This window comes from Gossypium hirsutum, chromosome A10, assembly GCF_007990345.1.
Source record: "Gossypium hirsutum isolate 1008001.06 chromosome A10, Gossypium_hirsutum_v2.1, whole genome shotgun sequence".
In the NCBI taxonomy this organism is placed as follows: Eukaryota; Viridiplantae; Streptophyta; class Magnoliopsida; order Malvales; family Malvaceae; genus Gossypium; species Gossypium hirsutum.
Genome location: NC_053433.1, coordinates 117,117,031 through 117,137,998, shown reverse-complemented (window position 1 = coordinate 117,137,998; position 20,968 = coordinate 117,117,031). Strand labels below are relative to the sequence as shown.

Here is a 20,968-nt window from a genome sequence, read left to right as displayed (position 1 = left end):
CCATGAAAACTCAATAACTTGAACTCAAATTTACCTTAAATTCAAATTGACCTAAACTAGAAACGATCCAAACATTAAGCAACCCGAACCCAAAATTAGTCAATAAATAACTTGAAATGACGCGAACTTGAAGCAACTAAAACATGAAATAACCCAAACCTGTTATGGCTCAATCCAAAAACTCAAGCCTCAAGCTGAATGACCTAAACTCAAAACAACCCAAATCTGGAATAATCCAAACCCGAAATGACCTAAAATTTTTAAAACCTAGGAATTTTTGAACCAACTAGAGCCATCCAAATAACATGTCTAAGACGCAACACATAGGCACTGGGTAGAAACTTCACTGTCCATATCATACGGCATGCGAAACAAAAGGGTCCCATTCATCTGGCAAGGCCCTACTATCCTAATAAGGCACCAATATGCATAATTGATTGATATTGACCCATCCATTTGTAAATAAACTAGAGATTGTCCTGAAATAAACCCTTCAGACAACAGTATTAGTAACTTTTGTCTTTTGTTTATTTTCCCTCATTTGCAATGAAAATTTATCATACACCTTGAATACACACACATACACACACACACACACAGAGATATATATATACTGTGGCTGGCTTGGCATCCATTGAAATGGGGGAAAGGTGAAACATGACATAATGCAAAACTAGGTAGCACTAGGACATTAAGCAGAAATACTTAGCAGTTCCTTATTCAGATATGATTATCTAATACGGGTGTATGCCCGACATGGATATTTCATGTATTTGTAGAATTCTTGAAGCATCATATCATGTACTTATGTTGAAACTGTGTAAAGAAAAATGGAAAACCAAAGCAATATAGCATTTCATTTGATCTGATTGATTTCAACACATAATCAGAATATGCCACTTCTAAAGAAGAAAAAGGTTGGGGAAATGACCAAATTGTATAAACACTAAATGTCAAAGCAACTACAATAATGGCAAAGCAAATCTTATTTAATGGCATATAATTGTCACTACAAGTAAAAAGCATAAGCATATTTGAGTTCCTGAAACGAAGAAACGCACCCAATTTCATTTGCCAAACCAATAGAACATGTCGGATGTGTATAAGAGTGATAGACGTACCTATTAAGGAATCTTTGCTGCTTTAACTGAATGGATTTACACTGAAGTGGCCCCTACTCCAAGTAAAGCTTAGAAGACTTAAGGTACATTGATTCAAGACCAAACTTTTCAAGCAATCCAAATCGAATTAAGTCTAGCCAAGTGAATAAACCATTCGCTCGGACAGCTCTACACCCACCACTCTCTGGTAACTGTGCAATTGTGTTTCCAAATAACTCCTTTCGGAGGGACCAAATGCTCGTTGTAGATCCTTTGCAAAGAAGCAGTAAATTAGAATAAAAAGCAATTATAGAAATGCCTAACAGATGCTACTATGTGACAATTAAGGGGTGAAAGGGAGGCCCTTGTACTATGAGTCAGATTGCATTTTGTCCTATCTACAAAAAATGAGCAAATTAGTTTCTGTACATTAGATCAAAGAACAAACTGGTCCTTCTGTTAAAAATTCTATCCATTTCTCCTTTTAAAAACTGGTTTCTGCATGTCAGCATAAAGTACATGTGGCATGTCACATGTAATTGTCTGGTTATTTTGTTAGCTACACTAATTTTTAACAGTTGGAATAGATGAAATTTTTAATAGAAATTACAAGTTTGCTCTTTAATCTAATGTACAAAAACTAATTTACCCATTTTTAAGTAAAGGGGAAAAATGCAATCCGACTCCTAGTAAGGGGCCTCTATGGTACTTTTAACCAATTAAAGGAGATTTATATTTAGCTTCTGATCCGAAGGCCCAGTTTCTTAAATATACCGGTAAGTTATATAGCATAGATCATAGAGGTACGGTTTAGCTGCATCAAATTCTTTTAAGCCACTTGTGAACTAGAAAAAGAAATCAAGACATAAAAAGCCTGCAAACTCCCTGTGGGGTGATTATTACCAGCTCCTTTTCTTAATGTTCTGATCTCCTCTTGTTAGCATATAAATAAAAGCTAAGCATAAAAAGAACCTAGCATTTACTTACCTTGTATCTTAGTCGAGAACCTCTAAGTCCAACTAAAACATTAGTCACATCACCACCATCTATTGCAGCAGATCCCAGGACACTAGTTTCCGGCTCCAATTCTTCATCGGAGCTCTCAGATTCAATCTCAATCATCTGTTCATCTTCACCCAGAAGAACATCATTTGAGTCTTCTAGTCCATTCTCATCATGCTGCAATTCCATGGCACTTTCAGGAATACAGGATTGGGAGGACTCCCCATCTTGTACACTGGCAAAATCAGATAAGACCGCATATTTCCTTTTATCAAGCAACGGCCTCGCTATGTGACATGCAACCCACCTGGAAATATAATTTCAGCTTCGTAAGACTTCAAATACCACCACCAGTACATGCAAATATAAGATCTTCAAGTCCAAGTTATATACAATAAGGGCAGCCTAGATGAAATTTTTGCATATAGGCTAACTACAAAAGACCAAATAGAGTATAAGATATTGAGAGCAAAGAAATGTAAAAAATATTGAAAAATGGAATGATTAAAAAATTGCTGGATGCCCCATGTTTCAGGATATTTGCTTAAGAAAATTTAAGTTCAATACCAATGCACATTCAAAATCTAGAAATCAGCAAATGTGTGAGTCAATGCACATGGTCAGTGGAGGCAGAACTTACTGGTAACGAAGAGGGCAAAGAAGCTCAGACGGGTAATATGCTGCTTTATATATCATCTTGCGGCAGGAATGTATATAATAGCCCATATAATAATACTGAAGACTGGAACAATGGGCTTGGTTCTCTTTCACCCAACCAATCTCTTGCAAAGCTGAATATTTACCCAATGATAAAAATGCATAATCAGGATCCCAAAATAAATACTTACTTGACAAGCATCTGGGAAGGACATCCACCACACCAACAGCAACTAGCTTGCCATCAATGATGTATTGCTGATGAAATGAGCCGAAGCCACATGGAGGAACCATGCCATCAGTGGATGGAGAAACAAAAAATAAGGGAGTGTCAACAAGAAACCTCCTGTATGAGCTTTCTGTGACACGATCTGGTGTATCATTGTGCACTTTAATTTGATAACGCTTATACAATGCATACTCTTCCGGATCAAAAGTGGACCTTTTCATACGAATCTCAAGCTTCCTCTTTTGCCCTTGACAGTGTTCAGAGCTCTTCTTTGTATAAGAGCTTTGATTTCTACTCCCAGATTCTTCAGGCAAAGAAACAACTTGATCATCTTTACCTGAAGATCCACATTTTGCAGTAGAATAAAAATTAATATGGCCATTGCATGCCCTAATAGACAACTCAGGAATATTTGCTAGTTGATTTAAAGAGGCTGCCAATTTTTCAGCAATAGATTTGGGGCACAGATCAACTTCTTCTGCACTATGCTTTGATGTTCTTAATTGTTGGACATCCCTCTCAGCTGATCGTGTCCGCCTCAAAGTGGCTGCTATCTGGAAGGCAATGTTGCTGGAGTATAGAAGATCTTCCGACCCTTGAACTGATAACTTTCTTTTGGCCTGTGAAACCATTTTCACTGCAGCTTTTGGCAATTGAATTCCAGAAGGAAATTCACCACTTTCAGTATATGCATGTACCACTTTGTCTATTTGGTTAGACAAATGGTTCATAAACTCTTCTGCCTTATTTTCCCTTTTAGTGCCACAAGATAAAGATTCATTCCCTGATGAGCTTGAGACTAAATCATTGACAGAGCTGCCTGTATGCTTAGAAGCATTTGGATCATCCGCAAGTTCCATTGGTTTCCCCACCTCAAGTGTGCCATCCAAAAACCTACGCACACGCTACTGTCAGAACTCAGGATCTACGCATTACAAAAGAAAGTAACCAATGAACGTTGAAATATATGTCCATATTCAGAAATCCTTTTGGTCGTTAGGCATATGATGGTTAATCGGCTCAACTAGAAGAGCTTATTTTAGAATACCAAAGCATGTTCCTTTAGCAGTCCAACTAAAAAAAACTTACTACTGTATAACACAAAAAGGCATCAAAATTAGAAATTCGCAATTAGAAACTGAGACAAAAAAAAAGGTATGAGCATGACTATACCTCTGCATTCGTCTATAAACTCGACGTTGCTCCTTAGAAGGAACAAAATCACTTGCCTTCAAACGAATAGTATAAGATGGACAGCATGTCCTTTCCATCTCAGGTTTATAGAGGAAACAGCCAGATCTCCTCCAACCACGGTCAAGAAGATCTAATAAAAAGCAATGAAGAAACAGTGTAAACCAATAAATCTAAAGATACTAATGATCAGTTTATCATTACCCCCATTACTCTAATTACACACATTCCTAACAACAAAATAATAGTTTTTTCTTTCGCAATAACCGAAATTTCTAATGCCTAATCACATGTTCTACTTCTTCGTTCCTACTTTTCGTGTTTTTTTTTTCATCACATGGACAAAATTTCATTTTCACAGCTAAAAATTCGATAAAATTTATAATGCCTAATCACGCACTCCACTTCTTCATTTCTACTTTTCATGTTTTTTTTTTCGTTTGAACATAACGAGAATCACACGATCAAAATTTTATTTTCACAGCTAAAATTCGAAAGCATAAAATCCGCTTAGAATATTTCTGAGAATTAAAAGAAAACCTTGATAATCATTAACTGTAATACTATGCGCCCATAAACCTGCAACAAAAAACACAAAATAAAAAAAAATCAGAAATTATCAACAAATATTTCAAATAGTTCAGAATCATTACCGATATATTAAATTAATTAACTATTATCTATATCTAAATCGATGAAAATTAAGTCAACCATATCGAAATTAAAAATTGAAGTAAATCCAGGGAAATTCAGTCTCGAGAAAAGAAAAAAAGAACCAGACCGTGAGAGATACTGGTTCGACCGGCGGATTTACAATAACCGCAAGAGCTTCGACGGCGGCCGCAATCGACGACCAAGCTTTCTTCTTTGCTATTGCTACTGCTTGCTTCGTTTTTCATTTTCGAATCCTTTGGAAATTAAACAAAAAGGAAGAAGAAAAAATATTGGGATTTCTAAAGCCTATAAATTCCAAACTGTATTTTTTTAACCTTTAAAGTGCTAAACGACGACGTTTTGTACTAGAGGAATCTCTCTTTGTTTGTCTATAAATCAATCAAGCATCCCCTCATAAACTAAAATGTAAAATATGATATAATAAAAAATAAATAAATGTTAAAGTTATTAAAATCAATGTTTTTAAAATTGAACTAGAGATTCAATCGATCATATCATTATTTCGCCAGGTTAGTAAGTTCTATCAATCCGTTTAATTCAATTAAATAAATTATTAAAAAATTCATAAAATATAATAAAACTATCAAAAAAATCAATTCAACCAGTTTTTTTCTCAAAAAAATTGGTCTATAGCAATTCCCAAGTTAATCAGATTAATACACTTCTTCATATCAGCATCCTGGTCGATTTCTGTTTTGATCGGCCGATCCAATTCGATTCAAACAACCTTCATTTAAATAACAAATTATTATCTAAATTCAAAAGCTTAATTTGATCTACTCTAATCTAAATTTGATTCAATTCGATTATAAAAAAAATTAACAACTTAAAATTACCTAACCTAATCTTAAAATGACCTGAAACTAAAGTTGATTTGAACTAAAAATAATCTAAATTTAAAATAACTCAAATTGAAATCTAAAATGACAATAAATCAAAATAATTCCAATATATTATCACTTAACTAAGGGAAACTCGACACTTAAACTCGATGTAGCTTAAATAAAAAATAATTCAAATGTGAAATAACTCGAAATTGTAAAAATAAAATAAAATAAAACAACTTGAGTAGATCTAGATTGTCCTAATCTAAGATCAATGGACCTTTCTATTTAAAAAAAAAAAGGGTTATTTAAACAATACTTAAACAATTCCAAGGACATAAATGCAGAAGTACAAAAAGGAAAATCTATTTCTCCAAATATACATGGTCAAATTTTGCTATTAGACATTATATTATGTAGAGGTTATGATTTAGTCCCTATACTTTAATTTGATAATTTTAGTCCTTTAACTTTTTAAGTTTTGAAATTTTAGTTTTGACCAAATGATAATTGTTAAATTTGTTAAGTTAAATTCTATTATTTCTAAAATATTATACTGTAACCATATTGTCACGTGTGTAATACCATGTCTGTTTGTTATTTTAACGTAATTCTCATAGAAAAAGCTTGTTATTTGAGTTAATTGAATTAAGCGCTATCATTTGAGTCAGGGTTGAAAATTTAAAATTAAAAAAATATAGGAACTAAAAATGATTAAGTTAAAGAATATGGACTAAATTTCTAAAATTTCTAAAATCAAAAAGTAAAGCGATCAAAATTGGCCGATTTAAAAGTACAATAATCACCAAATTAGAGTATAAGATTAAATCCACAAATTATACGTAGACGGGGACTAATTACACAATTTGACCTATATATATTTAAAAAAGAGGGTATTATCGTGATTATCCATCCACCTAAAACCAGAAATCTGAAAACGCAGCCTTTAAGTGAGAGGCAAAACAATGAGAGCTCTCTAGTTTTCAGCTGTCTCGTGATTCAACAATTTCCCTTTTTCTTCCCATTTCACCCTTTTCTCTTTCTCCTTATTTACACTTCTTTGCCACTTTCCGCCATTGTCGATTTCCTCTTCTCTCCCATGTCGCTTCACTTTTTCAGCTGCGAAGCTCATTCTAGCTCTTTCTAACGCTGCGTTTAAGTCTCCCTTTCGATGCGTGAGAGTAAAATTTCTGAACAAGAAAGATGAATCGGAGCTTTAGGGCTCAACAAGAAACGGCAATGCAAACGGCGGCGTTGAAACAACGGCAACAGTTACGAGCTTCGATGATGAAACATAAAGAGGAAGAGCTCGCATTGTTTCTCGAGATGCGGAAACGTGAGAAGGAACAAAGTAGTTTTCTTAATCACTGCTCAGAAGACTTCGATGCTCCTTTAGGTATTTTCTTTTTGAAAAATTAGGCTTTCTCTTTCGTGATTTGATTTTGTAGGTTTAGTTGTTGTGTTAATTTGGTAATTTTTTGAAAAACTTTTAGGATCTATACCTGGAACTTCTCCGATATTTAGTCTCTCGGCATCGGCAACTGCTCCGGCGAGAAAGATGGGAGGTGCTGCTGACGATTTTCTTAATTCTGAATGTGATAAAAATGATTATGAATGGTAAATTTTTTTTGTTTATTTTTAATTTAAGCTATTACTTTTAGCTGAAAGCAGAATCTAAAAAGCGCCTTTCGATTTAGAAGTGAAATTTTTGGATAACGGAATAGCTATGTCGTAATTGGCTTTAGAGTTTAGTTATTTGTTTAATTTTAGTTAATTATCATATTGGATTATATAAGTCATATTCATGCTTAGATTATGTTTGCATTTGAATGTTCTTTTGAATCATTTATTGGTAGTTTTCGGTTAATTTACTTAAAAATTTGCCAAAAGATAAATAAAACAATAGGAAAAGAGAGAGGAAAAGAACAAGACAGTAGGATGATAATTATTGATGACATGTGTGATTGATTAAAGTTAATAATTTGATGGTTTGTGTTGGGCAGTTTTAGCATGTGCTCTGGGGTCAGTAGCAGCCATTTGAGCATTTTTATTTGCAAAAAGTATTTGTGGCTGCTTTTGTTTTGTCTGCTTCAAAGTTAGTAAAGTAATAATGATGATGACGACTTGTTATGGTGTCCTTTGATGAATTGGTTTCAGTCTCCTAATGGGGACTCAAACCACTGTTTCCTAGCTAATTGCGTTGAGTTGAACTGCATTTCTCATGGTTCTATCTCCTTTTTATGTGCTGTATGATCAGATTCCGATTATTATTTGTGAATCCTATTACATTCCTTTTAGGTGTGCCTTTTCTTTTCCTTTGTTTTTCTTAAAGAGTTTGGAAAGTTTGTCGATTGTAGCTGCTTCTTTGCGGACAAGTCTAGACTAGTTGCCTTAAAATGTTAAGTTGATTCCTGCAACAAGCCAAATATTCAATAACAATGCCACGAATCTTGAGAATAGTTCCTTAAATGATTTTGATATTTAACTTTCATTCAGTTGTTTGATATAAATAGAGAAATGGCCCCAATAAAAGGACTGGAACTCTGACTCCCGTTATAATGTTTGTCTATCAGAAATTTTGGACTTGTAAATTGTAATAAAATTCAGTGAAATCCTTAATCTTTAACTTTTGAAAAGTAAGCATGTTCTTTCTTATTTCATGGGTCTGATTCTTTGCTTCCTGAAATGTTCTGGGTCGTGATGTTGTGAATCATAAGATGTGCATTTCCTTGATGTGAAGAATGGTTAAGGATTTTGAAATACGGGCTCTGATTTCAAAATCTTTTAAACGGCAATTTTTGGAAGAATTCCCACAATCTTTTGAAAGTAGTGTTAAGGTCTTGCACTTGCTAGAGCTCTGTGCTAATCCTTTCCTTTTCCCACATGAAAGTAGTTAAGTGAAAAATATTTATTTTAATATGACTCTGTAACATGAACTGTCTCATATTTATTTCAGGCTTTTAACACCTCCTGGTACTCCACTTTTTCCTTCCTTGGAATCACAAAAGACTGTAATGAGTCAGATTGGCGCTCCTAAGGCTAGCCCGACTGTGCTGAAATCTAAGGTAAGAAAAGTTTTCTTAATGCTATAATATGGATTGCACACCTTTTGAAAAGTTTGGATTATTTAAGTATATGATATGGTAATTGCTTTAAACAGGAATTTATTCCATTCCACATTTATTAAATGGATTTCCTCCTTGTCCTTGTTTGAACAAAACTTTGATTAGAGTGTGGTCAAGAATCAGCAAAACTGAAGAGACCGTTTTTGTAACAATATTAACTAAAGAGCCTTTATTAAGTAGGAATCAACTTGGATGACTGCCTGTTATCTTGGAACTCATTAATCTTCCTCTATGTATGTTTCCAACTTGCCTTCAAAATCATTGATCCCCAAATTTAGAAAATGCTTTGAAGTTTTAAAATTTTGTGTGCCTGTTAAAATTTTTGTTTTCGAAAATTTCCAAGGTTATTTCTGTGGTTTTGTTTAGTTTTTTGGACCTTTAAGTGTTATGGTTATCAGGTTCATGAACTTATTGGCAATAGATATTTGTTCATTGTGTTTATAGCTAGCAAATCCACAGGCTGAGTCTGCTGCCAGGAGCAACTTATCACCAAAGCAACCTGCTTTGTCCCCTGGGTTGAATTCTACAGGGATTCGCAGGCCTTCATCATCAGGGGGTCCAGGTTCAAGACCTGCAACACCCACTGGGCGCCCTACATTGACTGGAGCTTCTAAACCTACAAGATCATCAACGCCTACATCTCGGGCCACATTGACCTCAACAAGATCCTCCCGTTCTGCAGCTAAGCCTGTAACATCTACAGCAAAGCCTGCAATATCGGCAACTAAGTCTGCAACAAAACCTGTAGTGCACACAACTAAGCCCACAGTTTCTGCCGCCAAGAGTGCATCTTCTGCTACTAAACCCACAGTTTCTGCAAGATCTGCCACACCGACAAGGTCCACAGCAAGGTCTTCAACACCACCTGCAAGACCTTCTATACCTTCATCCAAACCTGTATCAAGAGCAGCCACGCCAACTCGTCGTCCATCAAGTGCTGCTAATGTATCCGCTCCTCCAATCAAATCATCTCCGTCGGTTACAAAGCCAACTCCTTCAGCGTCCAGAAATTCTGTACCATCACGTGGTGGTGCCTCTCCGGTGGTAAAGTCTAGGCCATGGAAGCCTTCTGAGATGCCTGGTTTCTCACATGACGCTCCACCAAATTTAAGAACAACACTACCTGATAGACCACTTTCAGCGACAAGAGGCAGGCCTGGAGCACCAAGTTCTCGATCTTCTTCTGTTGAACCAGCTCCTGCTGGTAGACCAAGACGACAATCATGCTCTCCTTCAAGAGGACGTCTCCCTAATGGTTCTATGCTGCATGTTAGTGGGAGCTCCGTTCCTGCAATAAGTCGTGGATATTCGAAAGTCAGTGACAACGTGAGCCCTGTTGTAATTGGAAATAAAATGGTTGAGAGGGTAATAAACATGCGGAAACTGGTACCTCCCAAGCAAGATGATAAACATTCTCCTCACGGTAACTTGTCTGTGAAGTCTTCATCACCAGACAGTTCAGGCTTTGGAAGAACACTTTCAAAGAAGTCACTCGATATGGCTATAAGGCATATGGTAAGTATCTCCTAAGATTTTCTGAGGCATATCTTTTAGATTGCTTAAATCATGATCTATTACATGGGAGTACAATAATCTAAATATGTTGTTTACAAGGTATCCCAAATCCTCTAGTTAATAGTTATATCCCAATACACTAAGAGATTGAAGGTTGGGGAGGTGGCTAAATCTTTATCTGACTTCACATTGTCTTGACCAGGATATAAGGCGACGCATTCCTGGTAATTTACGGCCATTAATGACAAATATTCCAGCATCATCTATGTACAGTGTGAGATCGGGTCCCACACGAAGCAGAAATATTAGTGTCTCCAATTCCCCTCTTGCTACAAGCAGTAACGCTAGTTCTGAGCTTAGTGTCAACAACAATGGCATTTGTTTAGATGGTAGTGAAATAGAAGATGATATTGGCAGCGAGATAGGTGGTCGATCCCCTGCCAGCATGCATGCCCGATGATGGTCAGGGTGTAAAGACCATGAGGTATGGCAATACATTAATTGTTTTTAATTCTACGATATTTGACATTTGGCAGAGAACCAATTCCCAGGAAGAACCACGAATCGAATCATTATTCTAATATCAATGTAAAGCTAGTTAGATTTGCTTACTGTTTTGTAATTTGCAATCATTGTATTATTACCAAGGTAGATGCTAGACATCTTTCTTCTCCTATTCCGATTTCTAACACGGTGAGTTGTTATGAAACTAGCTTTGAAATGGTTAAATCTTGTCAATTGAAAACCAGGGTAGATGCTAGATATCTTTCTTCTCCCTCCTTACTAAAGCTCATAAAAATTGCAAATCCCACCTGTGTTACTCAGACCCGGGTGTGAATGTCAGATCTAGGTATGTACCCGACACTGGTATGATTAGTCTTTTTTAAGTTCTTCCATGTATCTTAAGGAGCTTTAGAGGTCATATTCACATATCTATGTGTCAGACACAAGAGTCCCTAGCAATGTAGGTTTCATCAATTTTATTTTCCATATATATAGCTCTGAATTAGTTTTAGAATTCAAAATCAAATAACAAATTCTTATGAGATGGTATACTTCAACCAAGGTTGTTTGAACCGGACCGGTTGGATTAGGAATTTGGTTTAAGTATCAGTCTTGAGAATGACATTGAACCGATTGACCAAAACTAGTACAAATCGATTTATTTAATTAAACTGGTGATCTGATCAGTTCAACTACCGGTTTGATTTTGAAAACCTAAACTCAACATGGTGTATGCAATTTTGTCTTGTATCATTATAAAAAAAAAAAATGAAGCTTGAAAACTGACTAGATAACTTTTTAGCATGTGAGCAGGCACTTTCAGATTCCCCAATTTAGAAGATAAATATTCAAAGGCTTTTTGCAGCTGTATTATTGCTTGCAAAAGACTAATTATTGAAAGTGACCTCAGACACAAAACTATCCAGTCCCAAAGGGAAGATAAATAAAGGTAAAATTCTAAAAAAGGTCCTTGTACTATGCATATTTTGGAATATTTGATTCTGCTACTATGATTCAATCATATTTACCCTCTTTACATTTTCAACATGTTTTTTTAATTTTGAAAAGTTCTCTCAAATAATATATCTTTTAAAACATGTGATAACTGACATTTTTTGAACAATTAGAAAAAGTTTTTGCATATGTAAAAAAGACAAAAGAAAATGCATAATACAAATGTTTAAAAAATAAATAAGACCCATTAATATTTAACTATTTGACGAAATTAAAGGAAAAGAAAATGATTTTAGGATTGAAATATTTATTTCGACAAATAAAGGTATTAGAAATGATGAGGGGTTAAATTTGCTGAAATGCATAGTACAAGGGCCTTCTATAGAATTTGACCATAGTTGGCCATCACGATCTGTTTTTTTTTACTTCTATTCGTATGAGTGTTACATCATGATTCTTAATCTTTGCTTTTGATACAATACCTAGAACTATTTATACCTTCTTTTTAGCTTTTAAATAGGAGGATAATGCATTTCAATACACTCGAATTTACATTCTCATGCATCGATAATAATATTGATATTAATTGAACTAAGACTCAATCGGTCTATCTTGGACCATTTTTATATTTTGATGAAGCACAATGCTCACATAAAAAAAATCAATTTATTTTTTTATAAATTGTGATGCAATATAATTTTTGTCCTACGTTACGCTTGGCCAAGAGCTAAGCTATCTGTGCAAATTTAAAGCACACTCCGAGCATTTGAATAAATATTAACCCATTTATATTTTGGATATTCAAGATTCAATATGCTTAACTTAACCTTGACCTGATTTATTTTTATTTTATTTTATTTATTATTATTATTAACATATTATGTAATAAAAAATAATATATTATAATGTAAATATTTAAAAAAAAAAGAACACACATTGGGTATGTCAACGTCAAAAGGCCGAATGAGGTGTAGGACACTTAGTCCAATCTTTCTTATCCTTATCACTTTAGATTTTTATCATGTTTGGCATGGGATGGTCTTGAAGATCATTAGAAGGGACGCCAGGTTTACCTTTTTTGGTGTTTCTCTTTTTCTCATATTAGTTCTTAATTTTTTTTCTTTTGAATTAAGAATTTATTGATATTGATGTAGTAATATATAAAAACTTAAAAAATAATAAAATATTTATAAATTTTTAGAAAAAAACATAATTTTTTTCAAAAAATTATCTATGTTATCAATGAAAAATACATCGATAACTTGCAAGACACCACATCAATTTCACTAAAATTTTAACAATTTAATCAATTTTTCTGTTAAAAAAATAATTTAACTAAATTTTAAAAGTGAAAAAATCAAAATGAATTAACGTTATAGTCTTAATTTATCTTTATGCGTAAATAAAATTTATATGAATAAGTTCATTAAAAATTCACTAAATCTTTAAAATTAAGCTCTCACCAAAATTTATGAGCCATAAATGTACATAAAAAATTCTAGCTTTCTGAAATAGGTGCCTTGATTGAACTACCCAATTTGGACAACCATTATTTCTCTGAGCTCGTTGCACCGTTTTAGGATTCAGACCCATTAATTGGACAGAAAATCCGTAAAAATCTTGATTTGAAATAAAACTCGATTAATCAGATTAATTAACCAAATTCAATTGAAATACCCCCTTTCTGAATGTATTTACTTATGTTGTTTTTCTCAGCTGCAGGTACTGGTTTCATCATGGCTTGAACTGAAGTTTAGCCCATTGGCTTGTGTTTGTTATTACCATCTTTGTTTAATCCTGTAACCATATTTGATTTTAGTTACAATCTCCAAAACTTAGTGTCTGCAATTTTTATGAATAAAAAAATCACATCAACCATAAAAGAAATTAAGACTTTACACTTCACCCACAAAGAAATGAAAGTGAAACTCAATTTAAATAAACAGTCGATGGTGATGTCCACAAAAGTATAATATATCCTCCATGGGTTCCAGCTTCTCCTCACTGTGTGTTGAATGTCTTCCTCTCTCTTATCATTTTTCTTTTACAGGAAATTAATCTACTCTGAACATATATATATATAGATTAATAAATGTTAAATGCACAAAAGTGGGGCCACAGTGAATCAAATTATTAAAGATTTTTAAATTGCAAAGGCATCCATCCATTTTTTTCTTCAAGCTATTTTCCCCTGTTTACGAGGCTATCTATTCTACTCTTGTGTCTTAACCATTTCATTTTATGTATATATTCTAGCTTCTAGTCACTGGGCCAAACCTACTGTTGATATACACTCTTCATATATATTGGTAACATGGCTGCATCCTTCAATGTTTTAAATCAGACCACCTATTTACCAGACCAATTAAAAATTCATAAAAGAATAAATATAGATTCCCTGTTCAACCGGTCTAATATCCAGCCAATTCATGACCCGACTGACCGATCCTGTCCGGTTCAATCATCATTGACATCAACAATCACAATGCGATTGATTTTTTCAAGCCACCTTGCAAAAAAGCTAAACTTAATGCACTGTTTTCAAAACAAGGGGCTCAGACAGTTAAACGGTGTTCTCTTTTTAATATTTTTAATGATTAATTCAATCGAACTGGACCAGTTAAACCAGAAACCCGTCTGGCTCCGGAAACCACGACTTAATGACAATTTAATCAATCAACAGATAAACTAATCATCTCCTACTATGCCACTGTAAACAATCTTTGCAAAACATACCATCAATATACTTCCATGGCTTAAAAATGCATCTTTTCTCAGTACTTTTGAATACATTTTTATAATATAGTAAATATGATGATTTTTTCCCTATGGGTGCAAAGAACCTAACAGTAAATAATATGCTTGTCTGTAATCTTGTATTAGAAAAAAAGAAGCATAATCATTAAAAGTAAAAACAAACCTCTTTTTTAACTTTAACTATGGAAAAGAGAAGTAAAAGAGGTGAAAAAAAATTCTATGCAAAGTGAAACTACAAACTAAAAAGAAAAAAAAATAAGGAGAGGGAATTTAGATGGCATGCTGCCCTGTAAATGGAATTGGTAAAAAAGAAGGTGAAAAAAAAATAAAAACAAAAATCTCCCACCAGCCAGGCCAAATACAAGCATATATGATTGGGTAAAAGAGAAAAGAGATATTACCTCTTAAAAGGTTTCACATCTCCCTTTTTTCCAGCCAAATCCTGTCACAGTTGTGCATATAATCTTAAATTCACCTATCATCACTGGCTGTCCTAGGTGCATCAGCATCATCGGGGCGTCTAGATGAGACCCCGGTTGAATTAGTCACGGTTGAAGAGTTCTTAGCCATGTATGAATCTTCTTCGTTATAACGAAACCGACGGGCTCCACCATCTGTATCGTAACACCTCACTCGATGAATCATTGGATATCTGCTACTATGTTTACCATCTTCACTGGTTTCATATTTACACCCTTTACCACCAGTAGTCCTATCGGGAAATCTTCTAGGTCGAATCATGGGGTTGAAGTAATCGTGTGAATTTAATCTCCGAAAGGGGCGGACTTGATCAAACCTTTGATCTTGTTGAATCATTCTCATGTGTGATTTCCGTTCCCTAAAATGGTCTAAACCAGGATTACTACGATCCTCAAAGATCTTGGAATTTCGTTGTGGTGAAACACGACTTCGTGGTGAGGATATGAACTCTCCGTAACCTGCAGCAAATCGCTTTGCAAATGGCAGCCTCACCCTATCTATTCTAGCATCAGATCTAAAATCGGGTGACCTGTTGCGACGTCTTGAACCCTCATTTCGATCCCTGTGCAATAACCAATCAATGGGAGAGCGGCTCCTTGATCTTGATCGAACTCTCTTGTAAGGTACAGTATGGTGAGGTCTTCCGCCGTGGGGGGAAATGCTTCTTTCTCTCCTGTCTATACAATGTGGCATGCGACTCTCGTACCGTGAGCTGTCATCAGGAATATGCCTGAGATATTGATCTCTGATGCCTCTACTAACTCCTTGCGGATATCTTCTAAACCTGTTCCGATCAGGACTAGTATCTCTTACGTTTGGCATCCTTGGAAACATACCGTAAGAATCAGCCCTTTCAATTGGTGATCTCCTTCTAAGCAATGACCTGTTAGAGCCCGTAAATTGCCGGGTAATACGGTGGTCAGTTCTTGGAACACTAGCAGCTTCCGAAGGTGCTTGGTCTGCACCCATGGGATATTCTCGGTTGTCAAAAGCACTTTTCGGTCTGGGGCGCCCAAAACCGTAAGGGCCATGATAAATAGATGGATCCTGCCGCTTAGAATCCCGATAATTAGCTGAAGGATTGAAAAAATGAGCACCTCCTGGGCTTCTGACACGCATATGTGAAGAAGATCCATCACAACCAACAAATCTGTCAGAACCAGAGCCTCTTTCAGCTCGAGGATACAAACCATTAAAATTGTCAAACCTGAAATATTAGAATAAGCAGAGTAATCAATCAAAGCTAGAAATGTACATCCAAGAGAAGAGACAATTGCATCCAAAAAAATCACCTGCTTCTCTGTACAACATCAGTGGACAATGATCCTTCAACACATGAAAGTATTTCCCTTTTTGATACCTTGGATAAATCTACTCTAAGATCATAATTAGACCTATCCAAGCAATCAATTTTCATAGTCTCACCATCGGAAACTTCCACAGTTCCAATCTTCAAGCTCACTGAATTTTTCCTCAAACTCTCTCCTGCTTCGTAACATTTAAAACTGCCAGTTAGTTCCGGATTTGATCCTCTTTCTACCTTTAGTTCCTGCTCACCACTCTCAGCTTCCAAGCCAAATGATCTTTCTTCCTCAAATTCAGTGTCATAATCCACCTGTTCAGCTTCCTCCCAACATTGAACATCTGATTCCCTCAACTCCCCATCCTCAAATTGTGAATCATAACCAGAGCATCCTTCAGTGTCCTGTTTCTCTCCATTCAAGTCATCAGTCTCAACAGGCAAAGTTCTCAAATCTGAAGTCATCCTATTAAACCCATCAACATCAGGTGAAACCACATCATTCGTATTATCATCTTTTATATCCTGAGGTTCCTTAGCCTGCAACTCTTCACTTCTCACAGAAATAGTATCAAAAGAATCCTTTGGAGAATCATAGCTAGAGCATCCTTGAGATTCCTGTTTCTCTGTACTCAAGTCATCAGTCTCAAGAGGCACGGTTCTGATGTCTGAAGTCATCCTATTACCCCCATCAACATCAGATGAAACCACTTCGTTCATAGTACCATCAACATCAGATGAAACCACTTCGTTCGTTGTACCAGCAACATCAAATGAAACCACTTCATTCGTAGTACCATTTTTTACATCTTGAGGTTCTTTAGTAGGCGACTCTTCACTTCCCACAGAAATATTATCAAAAGAATCCTTTTGAGAATCATAACCAGAGCATCCTTGAGATTCCTGTTTCGCTGTACTCGAATCATCAGTCCCAACAGGCATGGTTCTTGAGTCTGAAGTCATCTTATTACCCCCACCAACATCAGATGCAACCACTGCGTTTGTAGCATCATTTTTTATATCATGAGGTTCCTTAGTCTGCAACTCTTCACTTCTCACAGAAATATCATCAATAGAATCCTTTTTAGAATCAACATTCCCACCATCACAAGGCCAAGCATCCATTGAAACATTTAAATCCCAAAGTAACCTATCATCTGGCAATGGAACAGAACTTTCTGGTGTTGTATCCTTGTCACTAGGAAATTCATGCAAAACAGCAAAGGAATTGTCCTGGGAAGATGAACCCTCAGACTTACTTTCATTTACTGATTCTTTTGGAAAGCTGCACGCCACCTCCAATGATGCAGTAGTTTCTTCCAAATGAATTGAAGAAGCAGAAGACTGAATTTTCTCCTGCGTTGGTTCGTCTACTAATGGATTTCCCTCATTTTCAGTAACATCATTACAGATGCTATCACTGCAAGCAGCAGCTGCAAGTATTTCAATCCCTGAGAAATCATCAACACCATTTATTACCTCTGAAACCTTCTCAACATCGATACTAGAGACAAATGACTTGGCAGAACAATCAGATTTTCTGAGCTGTTGCCCCTGCACAGCACCTGAACCAGAATCCTGATCTGGAGCAGGCTGAAAACCTACATGCCGTGCAGAGGCTTCCAGGTGCAGATTAGGAGTCGATGGGGGTGGGGGTGACGAAGACTGGAACATAAATCTCCTTTTCTTAATTGGAACATTCTCTACTTTTTCACTAAAGCGCCGTCCTAAAACATCCACACCAACCTGCTAATAGAAAAACAGATAATTAGTTGAAACAAGTGAGAAACCCTGAGGGTAGTTTTATAAGTACAAAAGAATGTAATTTAACCTTCTCTGACTCTGAAACCGTAACATCCTCCAGTGTTCTGGCATTTTTATCAGCTAGCCCCTTTCCAAATGTCAAGCTATCAGCTACCAGTTTCCTACTACGCCTTGTTGCACTCCTATTCCTCTTTGAAACAGTCTTCCAAGTCCAATCGGGATCTATAAAACTTGTGAGTTCCAGGCCTACTGTGCTCATCATGCCTGAAGATACAGACCCTATTCCATCAACTAATGGTCTACCACAACAAATCTTGCAGGATGCCGTGGCTTCTGGCTTACTACTGGACACCAGTGTAGAAGAGAAACTCCCGGTGCAAGTACAAATACGGCTCTGAAAACAATTAAGCAAAGCTCCAATAAAATATTGCATCAATACTAAAAAAAACTGAAAGGAAATACACAAAATAGCACCTATATTGTACCAGAACAAAATTACACTGGTATTATTTAACAACAAGGCCAAGAAACCTACAGTTAATTTGGTTCCTCCAATCTTGTCAGATAATTAGCAACACAGATCAGTATAAAACTCAAGTCTTCAACAGGTTAAGTGCCTGCATAACAACATCAAAGAACAAGATCAACAATATATAGTATATACACATAATAAAAAAAGAACAAAAGCTTAAGCATCCAATCCACTTAATAAAAGTGATATGTATCATCGCATATTGAGCCCCGGAGTTGACAATAAGACTATCAGCATATGCCTCGAAATGCAATTTACCTTAAGACAGATCATGATAAAAAATTTCCCTTTGGATTAAAAAAAAACGAATTTTTCGCTTGATTCTATTTTCGTTTTATTTTTATATTTACTTCTAATTTTAGTTTTAGCTTTGATTTATCCTCAACAATTAAATATTAGAAAAAAATAAAAAAACAAGAAAAAGAAGAGCGGAATAAGTCAGAAAACCAAGGATATCAAAAGTAAAATAAATCATAAATAAAATAACCTAAAAATCGGCCAGGAGGGTATTTTTTGACCGATCCAAAAGGTCAGCGAGTAACGCTTGAGGCGAAAAAGAATATAGCTCGATCTCAGGCCGATTCAACGGTCAGATTCCGAGATCGAAATAAGGACACTTCGAAACTCGAGACTCCAGTTTTGCCTCTTTCCGAGGATTGATTTTTAGGGAATCTACACCGATAAAAAGGAATAGGAGACGCGGAGCTTCAATTCGGCGTAAAAATACGGCGGATCTGAGGCCAGACGGCGGCGACAACGGTGGCTTTGAGCGGCGGCTACGTTTCGTCTTTGGGGAAGAATGAAGATAGAAGGGAGAAAAAAGGTAGAAAATGGGAGAGAGAGAGAGATAGAGAAAATAAGGAATGTTAAAAGAAAAAAAAAGTAGGATCCGCGTCCTGACCCACGGGTCTCTTGATCCGGTTTTAACCCGACCCGTATCTGCTTTGTATCTGTGCTCTCCTCGTATTGGGCCTTCATTCCAAGTAGACTTTTCATGACCAGTTAAAATCGAAATTTGGAAGTGTTTAGAAAAAAAATTTTATGTTTGAAAAATATAAATGGGTAAAAAATTAAGTTCATTTAAAGTATGAGTTGGTTTCGAATTTGAACATATAAAATTTGGGCTTAATTTATTTTTACATTTGTAATACTTGTTATTATGTTATTTTTTTATATTATATAACTTATAACACATAGAAATTAAATCTATAATAATATATAATATTACTATAATGTAAACATTAAAAAATGTTAAAGATGATTATATATTTTGATGTATAAAATTATTAATATTAAGTTCAAATTAATATAAATATATTTTTTAGTTTTTTTAAAAAAAATTAATATGAGTAAACCTAAAATGGGTTTAGATTAACCATTTATAAATATGGGTGGACTTGAACACATTTTTAGCCACATTTTTCAAGTCTAGCCGAGCTAGGGCTAAACCTAGAGTAAAGATAAAATATGATAATATCATGCTTAAGTCTGGTCTAAACTTAATCTAACTCGGCTCGACCTATAAACACCTCTAATAAAACGATACTTAAGTATGAGATAGCCCAACTATCCATCTTGTACATTTGTTTATTTATTTATATTATTTAAGTATTCATATTTCCATTTAATAATAAATATTTATATTATTATGTTTTGAATAAAAATATTTGTATATGTTTATATAATTATAATATAATATTTATTTATATATTATTATTGTGGAACAAAAAAATTCCTTTAAATACGCTTTGAAAATTAATTTGCAAAAAGCTTTTAATTGAATTACTTTGAACTTCCTTTACTTGCTATTCTAGAAGATATGGGATTTCCTTTGTTGTTCATCTCTTAGATCGAAGGCTGTATTCAGTGAATGGAGGTCTAGTAGGATAGTTGAAAGGTGCAAGAGGAGTGCATCAAGCAAACTCACTTTCTCCATACTTATTTCTAATAGTTATAAATATTATTTCTATTTTTTTTATGTTACTGTCAATGGCCTCTTTCATTATCATCCTAAGAGTCAAAGAATTAAGCTAATGCATTTATGTTTTATAGATGATCTATTGGCTTTTACAAAAGCAAAGGTGAAGTCCATTATCTGGATACAATATGTGTTGCAACAATTTCATGGATTTTTTTGGTTTGCAGCTTAATTCCTTCAAAAGTGAAGTATCAAAACTCAAAATATCAAGGAAGCTATTGGATTTGTGTTTGAGCAAACTTTTTTGTAAGGTACTTGAGGGTACCCCTAATCACAATGCAACTAATGGAGAGGGATTGTGCTCCAATACTAGATAAAATTAAGTAGAGGATACATTGTTGGTAGTTAGGGTTTTATCATATGCTGGTAAATCCCAATTGA

At 35.0% G+C, this 20,968-nt stretch overlaps 3 protein-coding genes across 7 annotated transcripts; 1 reads left to right on the top strand and 2 right to left on the bottom strand.

The window, feature by feature from the left end:
* Nucleotides 1-18: 18 nt before the first annotated feature.
* LOC107931832 (arginyl-tRNA--protein transferase 2) lies at nucleotides 19-5,129 on the bottom strand. 4 transcript variants are annotated; one of them, XR_001693307.2, is made up of 7 exons: nucleotides 4,961-5,129; nucleotides 4,720-4,758; nucleotides 4,162-4,312; nucleotides 2,743-3,882; nucleotides 2,088-2,409; nucleotides 1,122-1,371; nucleotides 19-491 (listed from the first exon to the last, which is right to left on the bottom strand). XR_001693307.2 is itself a non-coding variant. In XM_016863788.2 (6 exons), exons 1-6 carry the CDS (start codon nucleotides 5,076-5,078, stop codon nucleotides 1,255-1,257), a joined length of 1,887 nt encoding a protein of 628 aa, XP_016719277.2. In that variant the 5' UTR covers nucleotides 5,079-5,129; the 3' UTR covers nucleotides 834-1,254. The 4 variants fall into 4 exon arrangements, 1 of the variants encoding a protein (XP_016719277.2); XR_001693308.2 differs by having other exon boundaries at nucleotides 19-479; XR_001693306.2 differs by lacking the exon at nucleotides 19-491 and adding an exon at nucleotides 834-1,042.
* A 1,457-nt stretch (nucleotides 5,130-6,586) lies between these two features.
* On the top strand, nucleotides 6,587-10,992 carry LOC107931833 (nascent polypeptide-associated complex subunit alpha, muscle-specific form). 2 transcript variants are annotated; one of them, XM_041078381.1, is made up of 5 exons: nucleotides 6,587-7,074; nucleotides 7,172-7,295; nucleotides 8,635-8,743; nucleotides 9,263-10,318; nucleotides 10,521-10,992. In XM_041078381.1, the coding sequence occupies exons 1-5, from the start codon at nucleotides 6,882-6,884 to the stop codon at nucleotides 10,776-10,778; spliced, it is 1,740 nt and encodes a 579-aa protein (XP_040934315.1). In that variant the 5' UTR covers nucleotides 6,587-6,881; the 3' UTR covers nucleotides 10,779-10,992. The 2 variants fall into 2 exon arrangements, with proteins under 2 accessions (XP_040934315.1, XP_016719278.2); XM_016863789.2 differs by having other exon boundaries at nucleotides 9,248-10,318.
* Nucleotides 10,993-14,620: 3,628 nt separating this feature from the next.
* On the bottom strand, nucleotides 14,621-18,510 carry LOC121203540 (uncharacterized). The gene is made up of 3 exons (XM_041078644.1): nucleotides 18,145-18,510; nucleotides 16,306-18,059; nucleotides 14,621-16,220 (listed from the first exon to the last, which is right to left on the bottom strand). Exons 1-3 carry the CDS (start codon nucleotides 18,508-18,510, stop codon nucleotides 15,005-15,007), a joined length of 3,336 nt encoding a protein of 1,111 aa, XP_040934578.1. The 3' UTR covers nucleotides 14,621-15,004.
* Nucleotides 18,511-20,968: the final 2,458 nt, after the last annotated feature.

Excerpts from the sequence above, each read along its gene's own strand:
- LOC107931832 (XM_016863788.2), bottom strand. The coding sequence starts at position 5,078 with ATGAAAAACGAAGCAAGCAGTAGCAATAGCAAAGAAGAAAGCTTGGTC. Across the intron at positions 4,313-4,719 it reads TACAGTTAATGATTATCAAG|ATCTTCTTGACCGTGGTTGG; the intron begins GTTTTCTTTTAA and ends GCTTTTTATTAG. Across the intron at positions 2,410-2,742 it reads CTTTGCCCTCTTCGTTACCA|GTGGGTTGCATGTCACATAG; the intron begins GTAAGTTCTGCC and ends TTATATTTCCAG.
- LOC107931833 (XM_016863789.2), top strand. The coding sequence starts at position 6,882 with ATGAATCGGAGCTTTAGGGCTCAACAAGAAACGGCAATGCAAACGGCG. Across the intron at positions 7,296-8,634 it reads GATAAAAATGATTATGAATG|GCTTTTAACACCTCCTGGTA; the intron begins GTAAATTTTTTT and ends TATTTATTTCAG. Across the intron at positions 8,744-9,247 it reads CGACTGTGCTGAAATCTAAG|CTAGCAAATCCACAGGCTGA; the intron begins GTAAGAAAAGTT and ends TTGTGTTTATAG.
- LOC121203540 (XM_041078644.1), bottom strand. The coding sequence starts at position 18,510 with ATGCAATATTTTATTGGAGCTTTGCTTAATTGTTTTCAGAGCCGTATT. Across the intron at positions 18,060-18,144 it reads CGGTTTCAGAGTCAGAGAAG|GTTGGTGTGGATGTTTTAGG; the intron begins GTTAAATTACAT and ends TTCTATTAGCAG. Across the intron at positions 16,221-16,305 it reads GATGTTGTACAGAGAAGCAG|GTTTGACAATTTTAATGGTT; the intron begins GTGATTTTTTTG and ends CTAATATTTCAG.